The 16,824-nt window shown below is 38.8% G+C and overlaps 1 protein-coding gene across 2 annotated transcripts in view; it reads right to left on the reverse strand.

Annotated features, from left to right (window-relative positions):
- ofcc1 (orofacial cleft 1 candidate 1) overlaps positions 1-16,824 on the reverse strand; it is a 73,715-nt gene that overhangs the window by 27,574 nt on the left and 29,317 nt on the right. For both annotated transcript variants that reach the window (XM_020712374.2, NM_001122920.1), the window contains 5 exon segments: positions 15,317-15,399; positions 13,443-13,588; positions 2,765-3,025; positions 556-808; positions 84-247 (listed from right to left, as the gene is read on the reverse strand). In XM_020712374.2, coding sequence (XP_020568033.1) covers positions 84-247; positions 556-808; positions 2,765-3,025; positions 13,443-13,588; positions 15,317-15,399 — 907 coding nt within the window.

The raw sequence follows: 16,824 nt of genomic DNA on the forward strand, positions 1-16,824 counted from the left end.
GCCTCAATCAATAGTTTTACTAAAGCTAAAGAAACATATCACAGGTCAGTAAAGTTGGTCACCTCACGGCACATGTGTCTCACCTGAGCAGGTAAATAGAAAGAATAGTAATGGAGAGCAGGAAGTGGACTGCATACAGGAACAGAGTGATGAACACTCCTGCTGCACCCGAACGATCAGCTCGATAAAAGTGCCAGTAAAGCTTGGCTGCATCGCCCACTGGTACATCAGGGCTGTAAATGAGATGCTGGAAGAAAAATTGGGGAAGACTGTCCACAGAAATTTTCACAGTGTTTTGTTAACCCAATGCAAAATAAGATAAATTCTAATTTTGGACAAAGCTTAATTCCAGGTAAGCAAGATGAGGTGTTTTAATGTTTTTTTAAGATATTTTAAGTGCAAGGTTCTTTAAACTCCTGAGTGCTTAGTATGTGACAAAATTGCAGAATTCCTGCCCCGCCCCCCTTTCCTGTATAATCTAAAGTCACTTTGCCAAGATAAAGTGAACTCCTATTTAAAGTGCACAAATGTCCAAGTTATTTTTAAGCGACTTACCCCGAGGACGGCGTCCACAGCAAAGACTGCTAGGGGGTCGAGGACTGTCCACACTCCCTGAGCCATGATAAACTTTGACATGAATGAAGGGAGTGAGCCAAATATCAGTTGACAGCCCCATCTGATCAGAACCAGCAGGAACGTTACTGCGTTCAAGGTCAGGGGACCCACCATCACCATAGCCAGTTCCTCCCGGGTGTGGAGCAAAGAACTCTGGTAGACGAGCTCCACTGTGTGTGCGTGGAAGCGGAATCTGGACAGAGAAGCAACTGTCAATATGTGTGTACCATATTTGTGTTTACGATGCTTGCAGCTTAGGGGCAGCTGGTTTCAGCATTTCACACTATGCGTTTGAATATTTGTGGTTGATACGATGAATCATATTTAATTAGTTTGATGACAATTACCATTATAATTAGCTGGTGTTTGTCTTACAGGTCATTTTTGATTTAAAGAAGACTTTAATTGGGTCAAGATTTTTTGTTAAATTAAATTTAAATACATCAACGATAAATCAAAGTTAAAAGATGCCTCTACTCCTACAACAAAGAGCTTTTACCAAGTTTCCACTGTAAATCAGACCCACCTGCAGTAAGCCTCATGAGATTCTTAATCTTCCCTTCAGTTTGGAAGAGGTAGAGCCAGCGATGGAAGACGTCCATACATAGACGTCCATTTCTATACATTTCTATCTGATTTGCTCCAGGAGTCAAGTATCTTTTAGATTCTGATCATTAATCTAGCAGTAGAGGTTCAATGGTGGTTTTTTTTTGTTTTTTTCTAAAGCAAGTCTACCATATTCCAACTTTATGACAGGTGTTTTAGAGCACAAAAGCCATTAAAATGAACGACCAACAGAAGAGTTGACTTCTTTTTGAAGGTTTTACAGGTTAAAACAGCACTTGTGGCAGGTTTAAATGCCTGTCCTATACATTAAAAGCATTAATTTCATTTTTTAGTAAATGTTGCTGCGATTGATTTATGAGCCCACATATGCGTTTAACATATTTCTTTTTGCAGTTCTCTGCTCAATTATTCAAGCATTCTTTGGGCAAATGGAGTATTCCGTTGTCACCATCTAACCTGAGCTACGTTGCTAAGGCAGTGTTCAAAAATGTGGTAACAAATGACAGTTTGGTAACATGTCAATCATTTTACTTAGGTTCTTATTTAAATGTTGACACCAAAAGAATGCAGTAAAGGAACTTTTCTGCTCACAGATGAATGCATGGGAAAACACAGAGTTGGCTGAAAGGTAGGAAAACGTATGTGGAATAAAAAGGCAGAATGGAGAGCTGCCTGTCATCACTCTAAGCACTCTGTCACTTAGCCTCTCATCCTCTCAATGGGCACCGCCAGCTCTGGCCGCTGCATGGAGAGAGAAATGCTTGGAGGGAGAGCTGCAGATTCAGACATGTGGAAGTTGTCATCTAATGTTGACCCCTTCTTTTTTTATTTTACAATTTTTTTAGATCCACATCCTCTCTGCCCCCTTGGCTTATTTCTATTTTTTTTATTTTTACTTTACATTTGATCAGTTTTCTTAATTTAACCCACACTTTTTCCCCCACTGAGTAATAAAAACCTTCTTGAATGCTTGTTTTTGCAGCCAGCCCTTTTTTTTATTACAATGAGTTAAATCTGCACCATATGCCTTTGCAGTGCGATTTAACAGTCCTGCAGTGTCTTATTGCTGTTTACTATCGATGCTGTGCACTAAATAATAACAATAAATTCCTTCCAAATAATGTAGCCTTTTGGGACTTATGACTGTGTGGTGAGCAAACTCCCCCAGCAACTGTTAATTAATATTGAGAGAGTCTTGTTAAAATTTTAGTAGAGAGATTCCAAACATATGATTTGGGTGTATCCAACCTGCATGATGCCAACACACACACAGAGAAAGAAAACAAAAAAAAAAAAACATGTTGTATTTTTTTCTTAAGACTGCTTGAAATCCAGCCCACATCCAATTACACCACAGTCATACATTGTATGCATGGGAGTGTGCCTGCAAACGTCACTAGGTGGATTTCTGAGTGTGCATTTTAACAATTTTACTACTTTCACATGCACTGTTTCTCCCCTCCATTTTGTTGATGGGTTTTAGCTGCGCACTGTGTGCTCACATAGTACTGTCTTATTCCCTGTGTGTGTGTGCACGTTTGTGTGTCTGGGTGCAGGCTGATATCAAAGCAAGCAAACTCACTTGTTGACAGGAACCGCTATGGCCTGGAGGTAGAGCCACTGGCTCCAGTAATGCAGGTAAAGCCTCACGAACCACATCAAAGTTAGGAGAAGCATAATGAGGCCGAGCTGCTGAACGGAGTCATGCCAGCTATCATTCAGGTGTTGTTGATGTCGTTGCCGCAGCAACGGCAGGTCTAGCTCGGACAGCAGCATGCAGAGGGCGATACGGACTCGGTCAGAGAGGTGTGGAGGACTGTGACTGGGTCCAGCTGGTGCTGACCTGTTTTTAGATGGAGAGAGGTCACAGATTCAGATAATTTCTTCCTTGTTGTGGAAGAAAATTATTCATTCAGGCAAGATACTTACCTTTTGTTTTGTTTATGTTTTCACATTCAACTTTATAGAAACTTTGTGACAGCTTAATGCATCCTAAAACAGCATAAATACTTTGATATTGTATAGTTCCATCAAATCCCATGAGGGTTGGAGATTTTAGAGTTAAAATAAAAACAAATAAAAATACTGGTATGTAATCATGTATACAGCTGTGCAATTTGTCTTTTTTCCTCCCTTTTTGTTTCCTCCATACACACACAGCTATGTTGACAATCAAACTGATAGCAATCCCTTCCAGCGGTGCTCAGCTTCCCTTTCCACCTCTGCCTCCTCTGTGCCGCCCTTTGTCAAGCCTGCTCAACAATTCCCTTTCATACAGAGGGCGCATATGGAGCAGTGTGAAGCAAGAGAAGGAAAGGAAAATGAAAAAAAAGGAGGAAAAGAAAGTGAAGAAAAAGTCTCTGCACAGGTTGGTTGCTTGTGGACTTCAACCATATTACTACAGGTGGACACTGACAGCCTGTACCTTCTAGCTTACCGTTGTAGGTGTTAAACAATTCTTTTATACAATACAGTTCCTGTTAACATCATGATGTGACTCAAAGGCAAATGCCTGTGGACATCCCTACATTTCACCACTGCATCCCACAGCACAGTTGGAATTCACTTTGTAGTGTGTATCTAGGGAAAACGGTACACTGCCTTAAGATGAAAACCAGAATCCAGTGCAACCCCCCCACCCCCATTGCCAAATAATTGGGCTAGACTCGCATCAAAATGAGGCACAGCATTTTATTTCCTGCTTTTATTGTTGCTAAGATATCACACCGTACGCATCTGCGGAGGAAAAGAGCAGAGGTAATTCTGTACGAGGCGAGCACGCTCTCTGAAGTGTTAAATTACCTGAAGTTAAAGTTCCTCAGAGCATGCTTACAAGAGCGGTAGCAGCATACAATTCATGTGGGAGCAGTCAAGATTCATTCAGCAAATGCTGAGTCAAAACTTTTTGGCTGATAAATATTCATAGCTTGGCTGACATAAACTCAAGCAGAGAGGATAAACATATGTCATAAATGCTAGTTAGTTTAAAGTCAGCTGTTTGCTTAATTTAAAACAACAGAGTTGTCAGTTTGTATTGGAGTCTGTACATTAAAACGTTTTTCTTTTCTGTTTCATTTAGTTGTGTTTTCAGTGTTTGAAAGGTACAAAACAGAATTGTCAGATTTAAAGTGTTTATTCTTCTTCAGTTAACAGCAATAAAAAGCACAACACTTAAACTGAGGACTTCTCCTTTTGCTGAGATCATTCATCCCACCTCACAGGTGTGCCATTTCGAAATCCTGATTAGACAGCAGGATTATTGTCCAGGTGTGCTTAGAATGACCACAATAAAAGGCCACTCTTACACCTGCTCTTTTGTTTTATTGAGGATCTGTGAAGTCAGAAAACCAGTCAGTGTCTGATGTGACAAGCATTTCCCTTATGCAGCAGCACCTCTGTTTTGCATAGAGTTGATCAGAGTGTCGAGTGGCCCATGGTGCTGGTGGGGTTATGGTATGGGCAGACGTGTGTTTTTGGGTGAAGAAAACAGGTGCTGATGGCATTTTGAATGCACAGAGATACCGTGATGAGATCCTAAAGCCCATCGTTGTGCCATTTATCCAAGAACATCACCTCATGTTGCAGCATGATATTGCACGCTCCCATGTTGCAAGGATCTTTACACAAGTCTTGGAAGCTGAAAACATCCCAGTTCTGGCTTGCCCAGCATACTCAGCGGTTGTCTCCCCATTAGGGATGTTTGGAATGCTCTTGATCGGGGTATACAACAGCGTTTTCCAATTCCAATGCTATGGACCAACATACATGCCACAATGCACAACCTGATGAACTCTATTCTCTATTCATTTGCATGAGGCAAATGGTGGTTACGCCAGATACAAACTGGTTTTCTGCATCCCCAGACCCCCAAATAAAACAAAATACCCCATTTCAGAGTGGCCTTTTATTGTGGCTAGTCTAAGGTACATCTGGGCAATGATCATGCTGTCTAAACAGGATGATTAGGATGAAACTTGACATGGCACACCTGTGAGGTAGGATGGATTATGTCAGCAAAGGAGAAGTGCTCACTGCCACAGATTTGTGAACAATATTTCAACTTCAATTTTCAATTTTAATTGTACAGCCCAAATTCACAACAACAGTCGTCTCAATGGGCTTCGTACCGGTAATTGAAAAGTAAACATCCAATCAAAAGGATCACAAATGCATAGAATTTAATAGGAGAATACTTAACTGAGCTAACTAAACAGACTAAACTAAACTGCCCTTCCCTGCCCTTAGACCCTCATTCGCGGTAAGGAAAGACTCCTAAAAAATATGGATTCCGGAAAAAACGAAGAAACCTCAGGGGTGCTCACATGAAGGAAGGATCCTCCCCCAGGACGAACAGACGATGTACCAGAACTCATAGAGAAGAATTAACTTATCTAACTCTACAACTACATATTTAAAGTCCAGCAGATGAGCTTCATCCAGATGAAGTTGAGGATATTTGAGACAAATAGTTATTTTGTGTTTGTAAAAGACGTTTCAGATCTTTGAGTTTATCCCGTGACAAATGGGAGCAAAACCAAAAGTGTTGCATTTACAGTTTTGCTCATTGATTGCAGCTAAGATTCACTTAACGCACGTCAATTCAAAAGTGCTTCCTGTAAAACTAAAACTAAAGTACAGAAAAAAATAAAAAGTGTCATAGACACAGGCAAAATACTTCCCTGTCAACTGGGATTGAATGGGAACAGCAAATACATTCTGACGTCCATCTTTCATGTAATGAAGATATTGATGATGCGTGAAAGATGAATATTTTTAGAAGCCTTCAAGTGGTAGCCCCTTCTAAAGGAAGCCGGTAACGTGATGTGAAATCTGTTATCTCCGCTGGACTGATTTTATTATGGCGGCTTCAATTACAAATTTGCAATGCAGAAAAAAAATAGTGAGCTGCAGGTTTTAGATTTTTATTATGCAAAACCAGCAGAGCAGCGGAGGCATGAAACTAACATTTCGGCAGGCATGCACTGACATAATATTGTTTTAACTGTAGTTGCTTCAATAAAATCAAGGCTAGAAGCTGCCCTTGTATAATCTTTGTTTTTAAATTGTTCATAGTTCATTCCCATGTCATCAAAGCACATTGCAAAAGGACTCATCATTCTTTCTGCAGCTTCCCAGCGTGTGCCAAGGCCTGTAAATCAGATTTAACTAGTGTGTGTCTTTCAGCCTCTGTTCTAAAACATCTCCTGGACTGCTTTTCCCAGGCTGTGTGCCTTAATATTGGATGACAAGACCACAAACAGGAGCTGTGCCAACAAAAATAGCACAAAACGTTGCTGAGAAATATTAAACCTTTGTTTAAATGGCAGTGGATAATGGGAGGCAGAAGGGTGGAGGGTGTTTTGTACAGTGCAGCACAGTGCTATATTCTGAATAGAAATTTCAAAACGAAAGGACTCTTGAAGGTAACCTGAAGCTCCGCTCTGCAAAGGATTAATGGCTAAAACCCCCTAGTGCCAGGCTTTCTGAAGCACTGGACTCATACATTTGTTTTGAAATTAAAATATTTTAGGTATGTTCTTTTATTTTTTCAGGCCACTGGATGTCTGTTGAGATGTTATGTTTGCTTTGTATGGTGTTATCTACTTTGAAGGAAAAGGTGTACTTATATTTGGTTTTTCTCAATAACTTTAGCTAAACACAAAGTACCCCCCCCCCCAAAAAAAAAAAAAAAAGATTACATAGCAGTTAGGATTTAATCAATTTATAAAGTAAAACTCAAGCCAAAAGTTTTTACTTGCTCGGGCATTCTACTAAAGAACTGATGGTAAAAAACAGTCCGTACTCCGGTATGCTGTGTTTTTCTGGCTGACATCTGGATGATCAGTAGCTATAAATGTACTGTTGTGGGAAATCTGCTTTGCAAATGAAGAAATAAAACTCTTTAAAAAAAAAAAAAAAAAAAAAAAAAAAACAGAAATGATTAACAAATATACAGTTGTCATAGGTTAGTCAGCGCCGGCTGAACATATAAATGGGCCAAAATATAACTACTTTGTTTTTTATTTGTGACTTCATTTCATTTAAGTAACGTTTCAAACTGGAGGACCGGCTCCAGGAACGTTTCTTTTTTTTCTGAGTAAGTAAATAATTTGCATCAGATGCATTTACATTTTATAGACAATAATTTTACACAAAATCTTTAAAAGCTAAAACGTAAGTAATTTTGAAGGACAACAGCTATTAACCACTGAGCTGCTCAGCATCAGTTTTTTTTTCTGCAACTTTCTTTCCCATTCCAAGTCAGTCAAATAACAATCTGAAAATAATGATAATAATAACCTGAAACGTGGAACAAAGCAGCTACACAAATTTTATCGCTCAGTTTATTTTTTATGCACAACACAGAACTGAATCAGCTGGTATATACAGAAGCTGGAGATCTTCAGGCAAGATATGCAGGAAGAAACGAAAACATTAAACTGTGAAATTATTGTCACTTATTATACATGTATTTTCATTTGTTTCTATCAAATTCAAAAATGTAAGTAAATATAATGAAGTTCAACAGGTTGTGCCTAAAAACTTCTTGGACGTTTTACAGACAAAAACACAGAAGTTCACTAGCTTAAAAAAAATAAGTGACTTTTTCTGACCAGATGAAGGCTCTATTAGATATTTCTGAAAGGGGATTACCCTGCCTTTGTTTAGATTTCTGTCAAATTGCACCAGAACAAACTTAACTGCCTGTTCTATGTCATGCTGTCACAGCAGCTGATGTTTGGAGGTGGTAATACCTACTTTCAGAGCTCATATTGCTGAGGCCCTGCACCTTTACACAACTCCACTACTGACAGTTTGATCATTTCAAACTTTTTTTTTATTGCACTCAATCTTGATTATATATATATATATATATATATATATATATATATATATATATATATATGGAGCTTAATGGTCTCTCCATCCATATATATATATGGATGGATATATATATATATATATATATATATATATATATATATATATATATATGTATATATATATATATATGGATATATATATATATATATATAAATTGCTTTAATTTAATTTGGAGAAAAAGGTTTGGTGCACTCTGTCAGTTACTGCATCAGGATTCCTTTGCAAATAAACCCAGTTGTTCTTCATTATTAGGAAGAACAACTTCCATATCAGACTCAGATGCATGCTTATTCCTCCTCATGCACCTTGTAATAGTTTAGGCCTATGCATGAAGTAGCATTTTCATTACCAAACCACATGTGCTGCTTTTATGGACCCCCTGACTTTGCATGAGAGGGAATTAAACTTTGGAAATAGCTGGTCCCATGGCATGCAATAAAAGAGGGTGGAAACATTTCAAAATTCAGATGTACTTGGGATCAACAAATACTTTGGGACTTCCCAAGCACACAAACACCTCCAACAACCTCCAACAGGATCTTTAGAAATGAAGAACAGGTTGTTGTTCTCTTTGTAAACCCAAGTGAGGCAGCTGAGAAAAATGTACGATTCATGATGCCAGCAGATCCATGACGCATTAAATGATTAGAGCTGGACAAATAATAAATCTTAAAATGAAAACTATCCATTTATCACTTTGGTTGAGGCGTTTAGGGAAGTGTGCTGTGTGGACTGAGTATGGGCCTCCTGAGAGCTGCATCAGTATTTAAATGAATTTCACTCCTCTGACCTTGCCTCATAACTGCAGGACATTGTCACCAGAGAGACAGAGGATGGATTGAGAAAGATGGGAAAGAAAATTAGAGGCAGAGTAAGTGAGATAAAGATGGAATTAACAGGAGGGAATGAGAGGGAGAAAGGAAATAATTATAAGTTGGGCAAAGTTGTGTGTGCGTGTGACGCAAAGAGCAATTTTGAAAATAGTGGACGCAGACAACAGGGAAGGAAACAAAATAACAGTATTTTCTACCAAAATGAGGTCTGAAATGTCAATCTTTGCTTTACTACATCGCAAGCTAACACCTGCTCAATTTCTTTTAGATGATAATAAACCTGAAAAAGTTTCACAATGTTTTCATAAAGTTAAGGTAAAATTTCTTGTTTTCTTGCGAGTGTGTCAGTGTCTCAGTCAGGGAGAGCTCAGCCTGTAGTGTCAGAGCTTTTACCGCTTAGGCACGTTCTGGCTTTGAACCCGTGGGGCTTACATAGATGCTGATAACATCATGCTACATAAACAATCATACTGTGTGCATCAAACCCTGATTAAATCTGCCTGTAAAACTTGTCAGATTGTATTTTCAAAGCAGCATGTCAGTCATCTTTTTCAAAAGTTCCTATGTATTTGCGCAGAGAATTACTGCATGTTTGTGCTGCAGTGTGTTTGTTTTTTGTTTTTTTCTCCTGTGTTCTTGGAAAGTCATTGGTTGACTTTTTTTTTTTTTTTGTCAATGGTCTCAACTAATTCAATCTTAAAACAGGTGGGAGGGGTGTGCTCAACTTCATGCTCAAACAACACTCAAAATCTCATATGTTCTTACATATAGTTCCTGTCACTTTTATCTCTCTCAAATCTCCCCTTGTTTCTCACGAGTCAGTGAAAATGCATTTATTTGACCCAGACAGCCAATGGAACTGCAGTCGGCTTTCATCGACACCCACATCACCTCAGATTAGCCAATCGCATAGCGGCGTTAGGCTGTCAGGGAGCTGACAGCTCCGATTTCCATAAAGAAGACAGCATGTTGATTTCATGTGTGTGTGCGTGCGTGTGTGTGTATGAGATCACAAGTGACCCAGGACCTGTCTGGCTACAAAAAAAAAAAAAAAGAAAGAAAAAACCCTGACATGTGCACCCGGGCAGAGGTAGCCAGGGGCCTCTCTTTCACACATGCACGCACAAAATTGTGCATGCACACGGGCAGACGCGTTGTTGCTCCCTTAGCACAGGAAAAGGCTGTGGAAGCACAGAGGTGACCAACGCCGCCATCTCTACCCACCTCTCCTACCACTCTTACATCAGAATTGATTGACCCCTGGCCTGAGTTGTGATTTGGAGCAGCAGTTTGCAGAGGATCGACAGCACGGAACTAGATATTATTTCAGGTGGTTTTCTGTCCTTTTCTGCAAGTTTTTCTTTTTTTGAATAAGAGACGCTGTAGCAGACAAGAGAAGATGAGCCACTCTAGACAGAGAAACTGCTCACTTAACTGCTAATTTTATGCTGTTGCATGAATACAGTTTCAAGCAGATGGAGGGCACAGGATGATAGAGACTATGAGACACACACTGAGAGCGCTCTGATAGGCTCGGTTGGGAAAAATGGGTAGAGAAGAACGCTGGTCCCCAACGAGGCGAGCTAACTGGGGGAAATTAGGTCAGTGTGTTCCCTGTGACTTCACAACGAAGAACAAGCTGTGCATGTGTGTATGTTTTTTTTTATTTTGTGGGTGCACCTTGTGTGTCACATTCCACAACTGCAACAACACATTGTGCAGGCCTATGCTTTTTCAATGCACATGCATTTTTCTCTGTCACAAACAGGAACACAAAATAAATAATGTGTTCCTGTTGAGACTGAATTTGATAAAAGTATCTCTCTTCCACGTTCTAAATCCACCACCAACCATAAGTGGCCGCAGCACAACATGGCAAACTTTGTTTTGTTGAGAATCACAACTAAATTAAGTGGAGACAGAAAACAAAGATGTAACTAATCACAGTATCATAATCAGCCACAAAATTGGTGGAAACATGATACAGTTGAATAAAGGTTAGGCAAAGTCTATCCCCAGGTGTGCTACAACCTTAAAACGTACGCTTTTGGGACGAAAAGAGTCGGCTGCCATTTGTCCTCTGGAGGATGAGGACGCTCCTCTTTTTCTACTTGCAACCCAGCTTCACTGTGCGTCTTTTCAAATCTCCGGATCAGGACAAGTCACACATACTATAATTGATATGAGATTTAGGGGGTATATTTTAATGTAATTAGAATCTTCATAATTGGACTAATTAGATCTAATTGCCATGTGAGAATGACTTTGATTAAAAGAGTTTTTTCTTCTCAAATGAGAGTAGAAAAATAGTTTGGTGACATTGGCACAACGCTAAAAGGGACTGACAAAAACTAAAGATGCACAATTGTTTGAGGTTAAGTAATTAAGAAAAGTTTTTGTGTTCATGATCTAAAATCATGACTTGCCATCAGGGACTTATTGATATAAAAGTAACAAAAGAGAAAACCATTTCAGTTTGGACTTGTTTCCTCTTTTAAATGCTTTTGATTGGGTTGATTGCACTGAATTTAGAGCTGTACTTGTCCTCAGCTCTTTGTGACTTTTGCCAGTGTCAAAAAAACACTTCAGATATCTATAAATCCTGTTCAAAAAGAAATGTATTTTGTTAATATCATTTCAAGTTAATTAAATTATGACAGACAGGAGAAGTCCTTACAAAAGCTGCTAGAAGTTGATTCTAACATACAAGCATAAAAATGTGAATGTATTTGTTTTATTTACTTCATAGTTAAGAGGAAAACTTGCAAAAAATGCATGACTTGATAAGCAGCCTCAATTACCCAATAAGATATCTTTTACTCAACTAAAATTATAATTGAATGATCTGTATTATATATTTTTGTGTGTATAGAAAGAGTAAATTTCCATATGGAACATGCACTTAAAGTGCAAAAACAGCTTAAATAAGCATTTGGTCTGTAAATGTATTTTATTTTGTGAGTGGAGTGCTTGTGACTTCAGCTTTTATAACAATGCAGTGAGTTAAAGTGGGATTCTTAAGTAATCTGAATTGGAATTTCCCATATCTAGGTGTTTATTTAATAATTCATGAGCATCTGATTTGCACATTGGTGTCCCTGCAAAAATATCAATGAGCTAAGTCTCTTGCAGCTCAATAGATGGCAGTAATATCCCTCAATCACCACACCATGAATCCTCATTGCACTTCATATCCATAAATGTACAGATGTGTGTGTGTGTGTGTGCTACCACATGCAGTTAATAAACACTGGGCACATAAACATAAATCTGTGCTCCCTAGTGCATGCAACAGTGAATATTTACAGAGATAGTTCTTGAAATTGTTGTTAAAAATAGAGATGATTGCAAAAAAGAGTGAAAAAAGGTGAAAAAATGGAACAATAAATCGGTTTTGTGTGGATCTCAGCGAGTCTGAAGGTAACATAGACAACCTCGGAGCAATTCGAGCAGCACAGTGGGAGAGACTGATGAAGGTGTGAGTTTGAAACTGCCACTGTGTCTTTCTAATAGTCTGATTAGGCGAGAGGAAAAAAGAGACCTTCAGCTCTGAGATACTGTAATGTGAGCTCTTGTGAAGATGAAACCAACAGGAGCAGGGAGAGCAACTTATCGGTAGTCATCTCTGTATCTAAAACTTATAGAATGTTTCATCTATTGGAGCCAGGAAACCATTCACAGGTGATATAATGTAAATGAGTAATAGTGGAAACCATTTAATCGAGTACCTTTGTGTGCAAGCCGCTCAGGTTCTGTCTTCTTTCTGAGTTCACTCCCTCCAAGGACAGATTCTGTCATCATTTGTTGGCAGAATCACTTGATAATCACTAGAATTCTCCGAATACGTTCAAAAGATGTCAGAGAGTTGTCTCTGATCTTGTTGAATATGTGACCAGGAGCTACCAATTACAAACTACCAGAAATGAGGAAACGTTGGTACTTCGAAATCTCCAGGGACAACCCACTTTGTACCTCGCTTGCAGATTCCAAGGGCCTCCCTGTGATTCTTTCACCCCCGAGTGTAGCAATGAGGATTTACTTGACATTCAAATACCACATCAAAAAACAAATACCTGTGACTTTTTTTTTCATTTTTAATAAATATAAGCCATTTTGCTTTTAGCAATGCTTCATAAACACACAGAGCTGCACGGTGTAGCTTTAAGGTGTTTGAATTTCTCAGGCTGGGGGTTTTGTTTTCATTCATTCTTTTTTTTTTTTATAAATTACATTTTTTTTCTTGATGGAATTTAATGTATTTACGAGAAAAAAGAGTACAGATACATTATGATTGGTTGTTGGTTAATATTTTTAACAATATTCATAGATTTTTATTAATAAACTGTAGATTACAACGTCTTTTCTTTCTTTTTCAGTGTTGCAAAAAACTTAAAAACAGACAAAAAAATTATGCATTATCTGTCCTATGACTTCTGTAAGATTAGAAAAAAAACTCTGTGCTAGAGATGTCTTGTTGATGACATGCATTTTTTTAATCAGAATTTGGCATGTGTGTGTGTTTGAGTGTGTGGTGAGACTTACTGTAGAGAAAACGTATACTCCTCCATGTCTTCCGCAGAGAGGGTTTCCGTTGAAGTCTGCGTCGTCTGTTTGTCTGCCTGCCGAGGCGGTGCGCTTCTGCCGCTCATGCTGGGGCCACAGCTATTTGTCTTCTTGATTGGCTTCTTCTGTGAGGAGCAGAAATCGGGGAGAACACATACGGATGTCATTTGTAATCAAAGCAGGAAACAGGCCTCTAAATCTATCTTGGGGTATGTACGCAGTGACAGCGACAGTGTGTGTGGCGCTTTGGAGCTTCTCCTATATCTCACCCGCACCTCAATTGACACGAGACAAGAATGAGGGCAAAATCGCATACGGCATGCCATCCTTCAACTTGAGTTCGTTCGGGAAACGGGCGTACATTGATGGTGGCGTTAAATATGTGACATTGGAGCAGCTGGCACTGCTTTCCTCGTGCAAGTCGTTTACCGTCATAAACACAGTCAAATGGAGTTAGGAAGTGGAGTTTGAAATTTTTCACCAAGGTACTTTGGAGCAGATTATTATTTGTTAAGCCGCCAACATGTTAACGGTTTGCTTTCCCAGGCCCTGTCAGCCTGCCTGTGTTGCCCTTGGGTGGGCTTAGTGCCTTCCTGCTTGAAGTTGTGAAATACACACTGATGTATGTTAATGAGATCCAACGCTGAAACAAGCAACCCCTCTCTTTCCTCTTTTCCTCTCTCATTTTACCTTTCTCTGTCTAATTTCTTCTTTCATCTTTTCCTCCCTACCAATTCTTGCGCCGTCTCCACGATAAACCAGCTAAAGGAAGTAATAAATGGGTAGAGTCACATAAAAGCTCCATTTGTTTTCATAGAGCAATCTTTGCCAAAGCGAACTTGGATTCCAAAGTGATGATCACAATAAAACGGTGGTGGTGGTGGGGGGGGGGGGGACGGCGTGAAATAAAACAGAGAGAAGAAAAAAAATGCAGGAGATATATAAACCGCAATGTCTTAGTGTCTCTTTGCAATAAATTTAGTGCAATACCTTAAGAGTGGATTCTATATAACACAGGATTCCTGCCCTGTGGGCAAGAGGTCGCCTGGAGAAAATTCATTTTAATTAGGCCTGCACTGCAGGTTGAAGGGCTGAAATCTGATCCCTCGTGCTCCCAGGCTGGGGCAGGTTGGAGATCACTCCACTTAATCATTAGACAACTGGGTTCCACACCACGACATTTTGACAGAGTTAGCAAGCTTTTCAAAGATAGTGGGATGAAAATAAGACATGGTCTACAGAGGCTGCAGAAAAATAAAACCTCATATCAGAGAAGTCATTTATTTAGTCACAGTTAAATGGTGTTCTGAAGAGCTATATATCACCAAAAGGAGGTTATCAAGAACTGGGAATTTTATGAGTAGCAGGAAAAGAAGAGGTGTGCGAAAGAAGAAGCCTTGATGTCCGTAAGCCTCTGACTATCTCAACAATAGCACCACAACAACAAAAAGGCCAAAGAGGAAAGACAATGACAAGCGTAGACCGGAAGGCAGCAATGCCAGATCAGCAGAAAGTCATCTTCCGATTACCACTTCAAAGTGTGGCAGGTGGGTTGTAATTGATTTACCTTAAGTCTATGATAATAAAGGAAGAGGCACATTTAAACAACTTAAAAAAAAGAAAAAAGAAGTCCGATTTGCTGATTTCACAGAATTTGAGCTGCTTTGCCTTGTCAAGACGATCAAAACTAGCTTTGAGCATTGAAAAATCCCTGTTAGTCTGAAATGTATTTTGACAAATCTCAGATAATAAGCTAGGGAGGTGTGTGTAGGGTGGAGAGCGCAGGGCAAGAAAGGAGAAAAGAAAGGGGGTTTTGAAGGTGGGGAACACCACCCCTGAAATGACTGTATTACCTTGCAGTGATTCCCACCCTCTGCACCCTCTCTGCACGGATCACTCCTCTCCTCGCTACTCCCAGATAGAGGATAATTTTTTCCTGCATCCAGAAAATGACATCATTTCAAAAAATAACATTAACAGCAATGGCACAAAGCAATGAATAAATAAAAAAAAACAAGTACATTTCACAAATAATAATAATGCAGAATAACTCCTCCCTCATCTTGCGGTTAAAACACAATTTGAAAAAGTGAACGACACTATTTTCAATCCGATAATACTTGTGTTTTTGTTTTTTTTACATGTTCTTGTGGGATCTCCCGATGGAGGACACTTAAAAATAAAATGAAGTTTGAAGTCGTATTTAGGTATATTTCTTTATTTAATGTTTTTTTTTTTTTTTTTATCAGGAGCAGATGAAAAAAGGCCATTGAATGAAGCCTGTAGCAGTGACGTATATGTGCAACAATCAGCAGGCCACAAGCTCCCGTGCTCCGTTCCATTCCGATGCATCCACTTGCAGACAGATAAATGAATGTACATCTTTAGTGAGAGGCTCTAAACTAGCGGTAGAGCGTGTAAACAAAGCGATGATGGGAAATGAGAGCGTTACTCAGAGGCGAATATCTGGTAACCTCCTGTTGCTCTGGAAACATTAAAAGACCAGTGGCAACACTTATAAAATAGATAGAAAATGATTGACGTAGAACTTTAAGCCCCACCTCCACCATACATATTGACACAAATATATATTGCATATGCAAAAACATTTTTAAAGATAGATTGTGTCTTTATAATCTTTAATACTCAAGTAAATTTTGGTTTATGTGTTTGATTTAACATACAGTTTTACTGCAAGTTGTATTTTCAAATAAAAAAAGATAGTTTGTTGCAAACACCACAAAAAGCTTTGGACCCTTAACAATTTGAATTATTATATGTTAGTAAAGCTGACAAAAATAATGCCAAGAATGTAAGTTGCAATGCCTCCCCTCATTCTTCTGTTTTTTGTAAATTATATTGATGTGTTTTCTATCCTATCTTTTTTCCTTGACTGTCTCCCTCCTTTTTTTTTTCATGCTGTAATTTAAATGGTGAGCCGCCAGATGTGTGTCTCATGCTTGAAGAGTCAAAGATCTGCATTATTTAGCATATTAACATTCCCAGAATTTAAAAAAGGGCTCCTGCTTTGCCTGGAGGTTGCAATTAAGTAAACCTTAGCTTGATACATGTAAAAGTCTCACGATGTGAAACTTTCTCCCCCTGTGGAACCAATCACATCTATATAATACATATGGAAAACTCAGGAAAGATATAATTTTTCTCTTGCCATGGGATTAAATATATCAGTAGTAATAACTTAAATACAGCCTGCATATAAAAAAAATTCTGACAGCTGAAGAGTACATGCAAATAGTAAGAAGGAGAAATCAATGCTATTTTTAGAAGAGTTAGACAGCAAATGTCACACAAATTTGAGTCTTTATTTATCAACAAGTCACTAGTAAATATATCAGCATTC

The sequence above is a fragment of the Oryzias latipes genome, chromosome 20, assembly GCF_002234675.1.
Source record: "Oryzias latipes chromosome 20, ASM223467v1".
Classification (NCBI taxonomy): Eukaryota; Metazoa; Chordata; class Actinopteri; order Beloniformes; family Adrianichthyidae; genus Oryzias; species Oryzias latipes.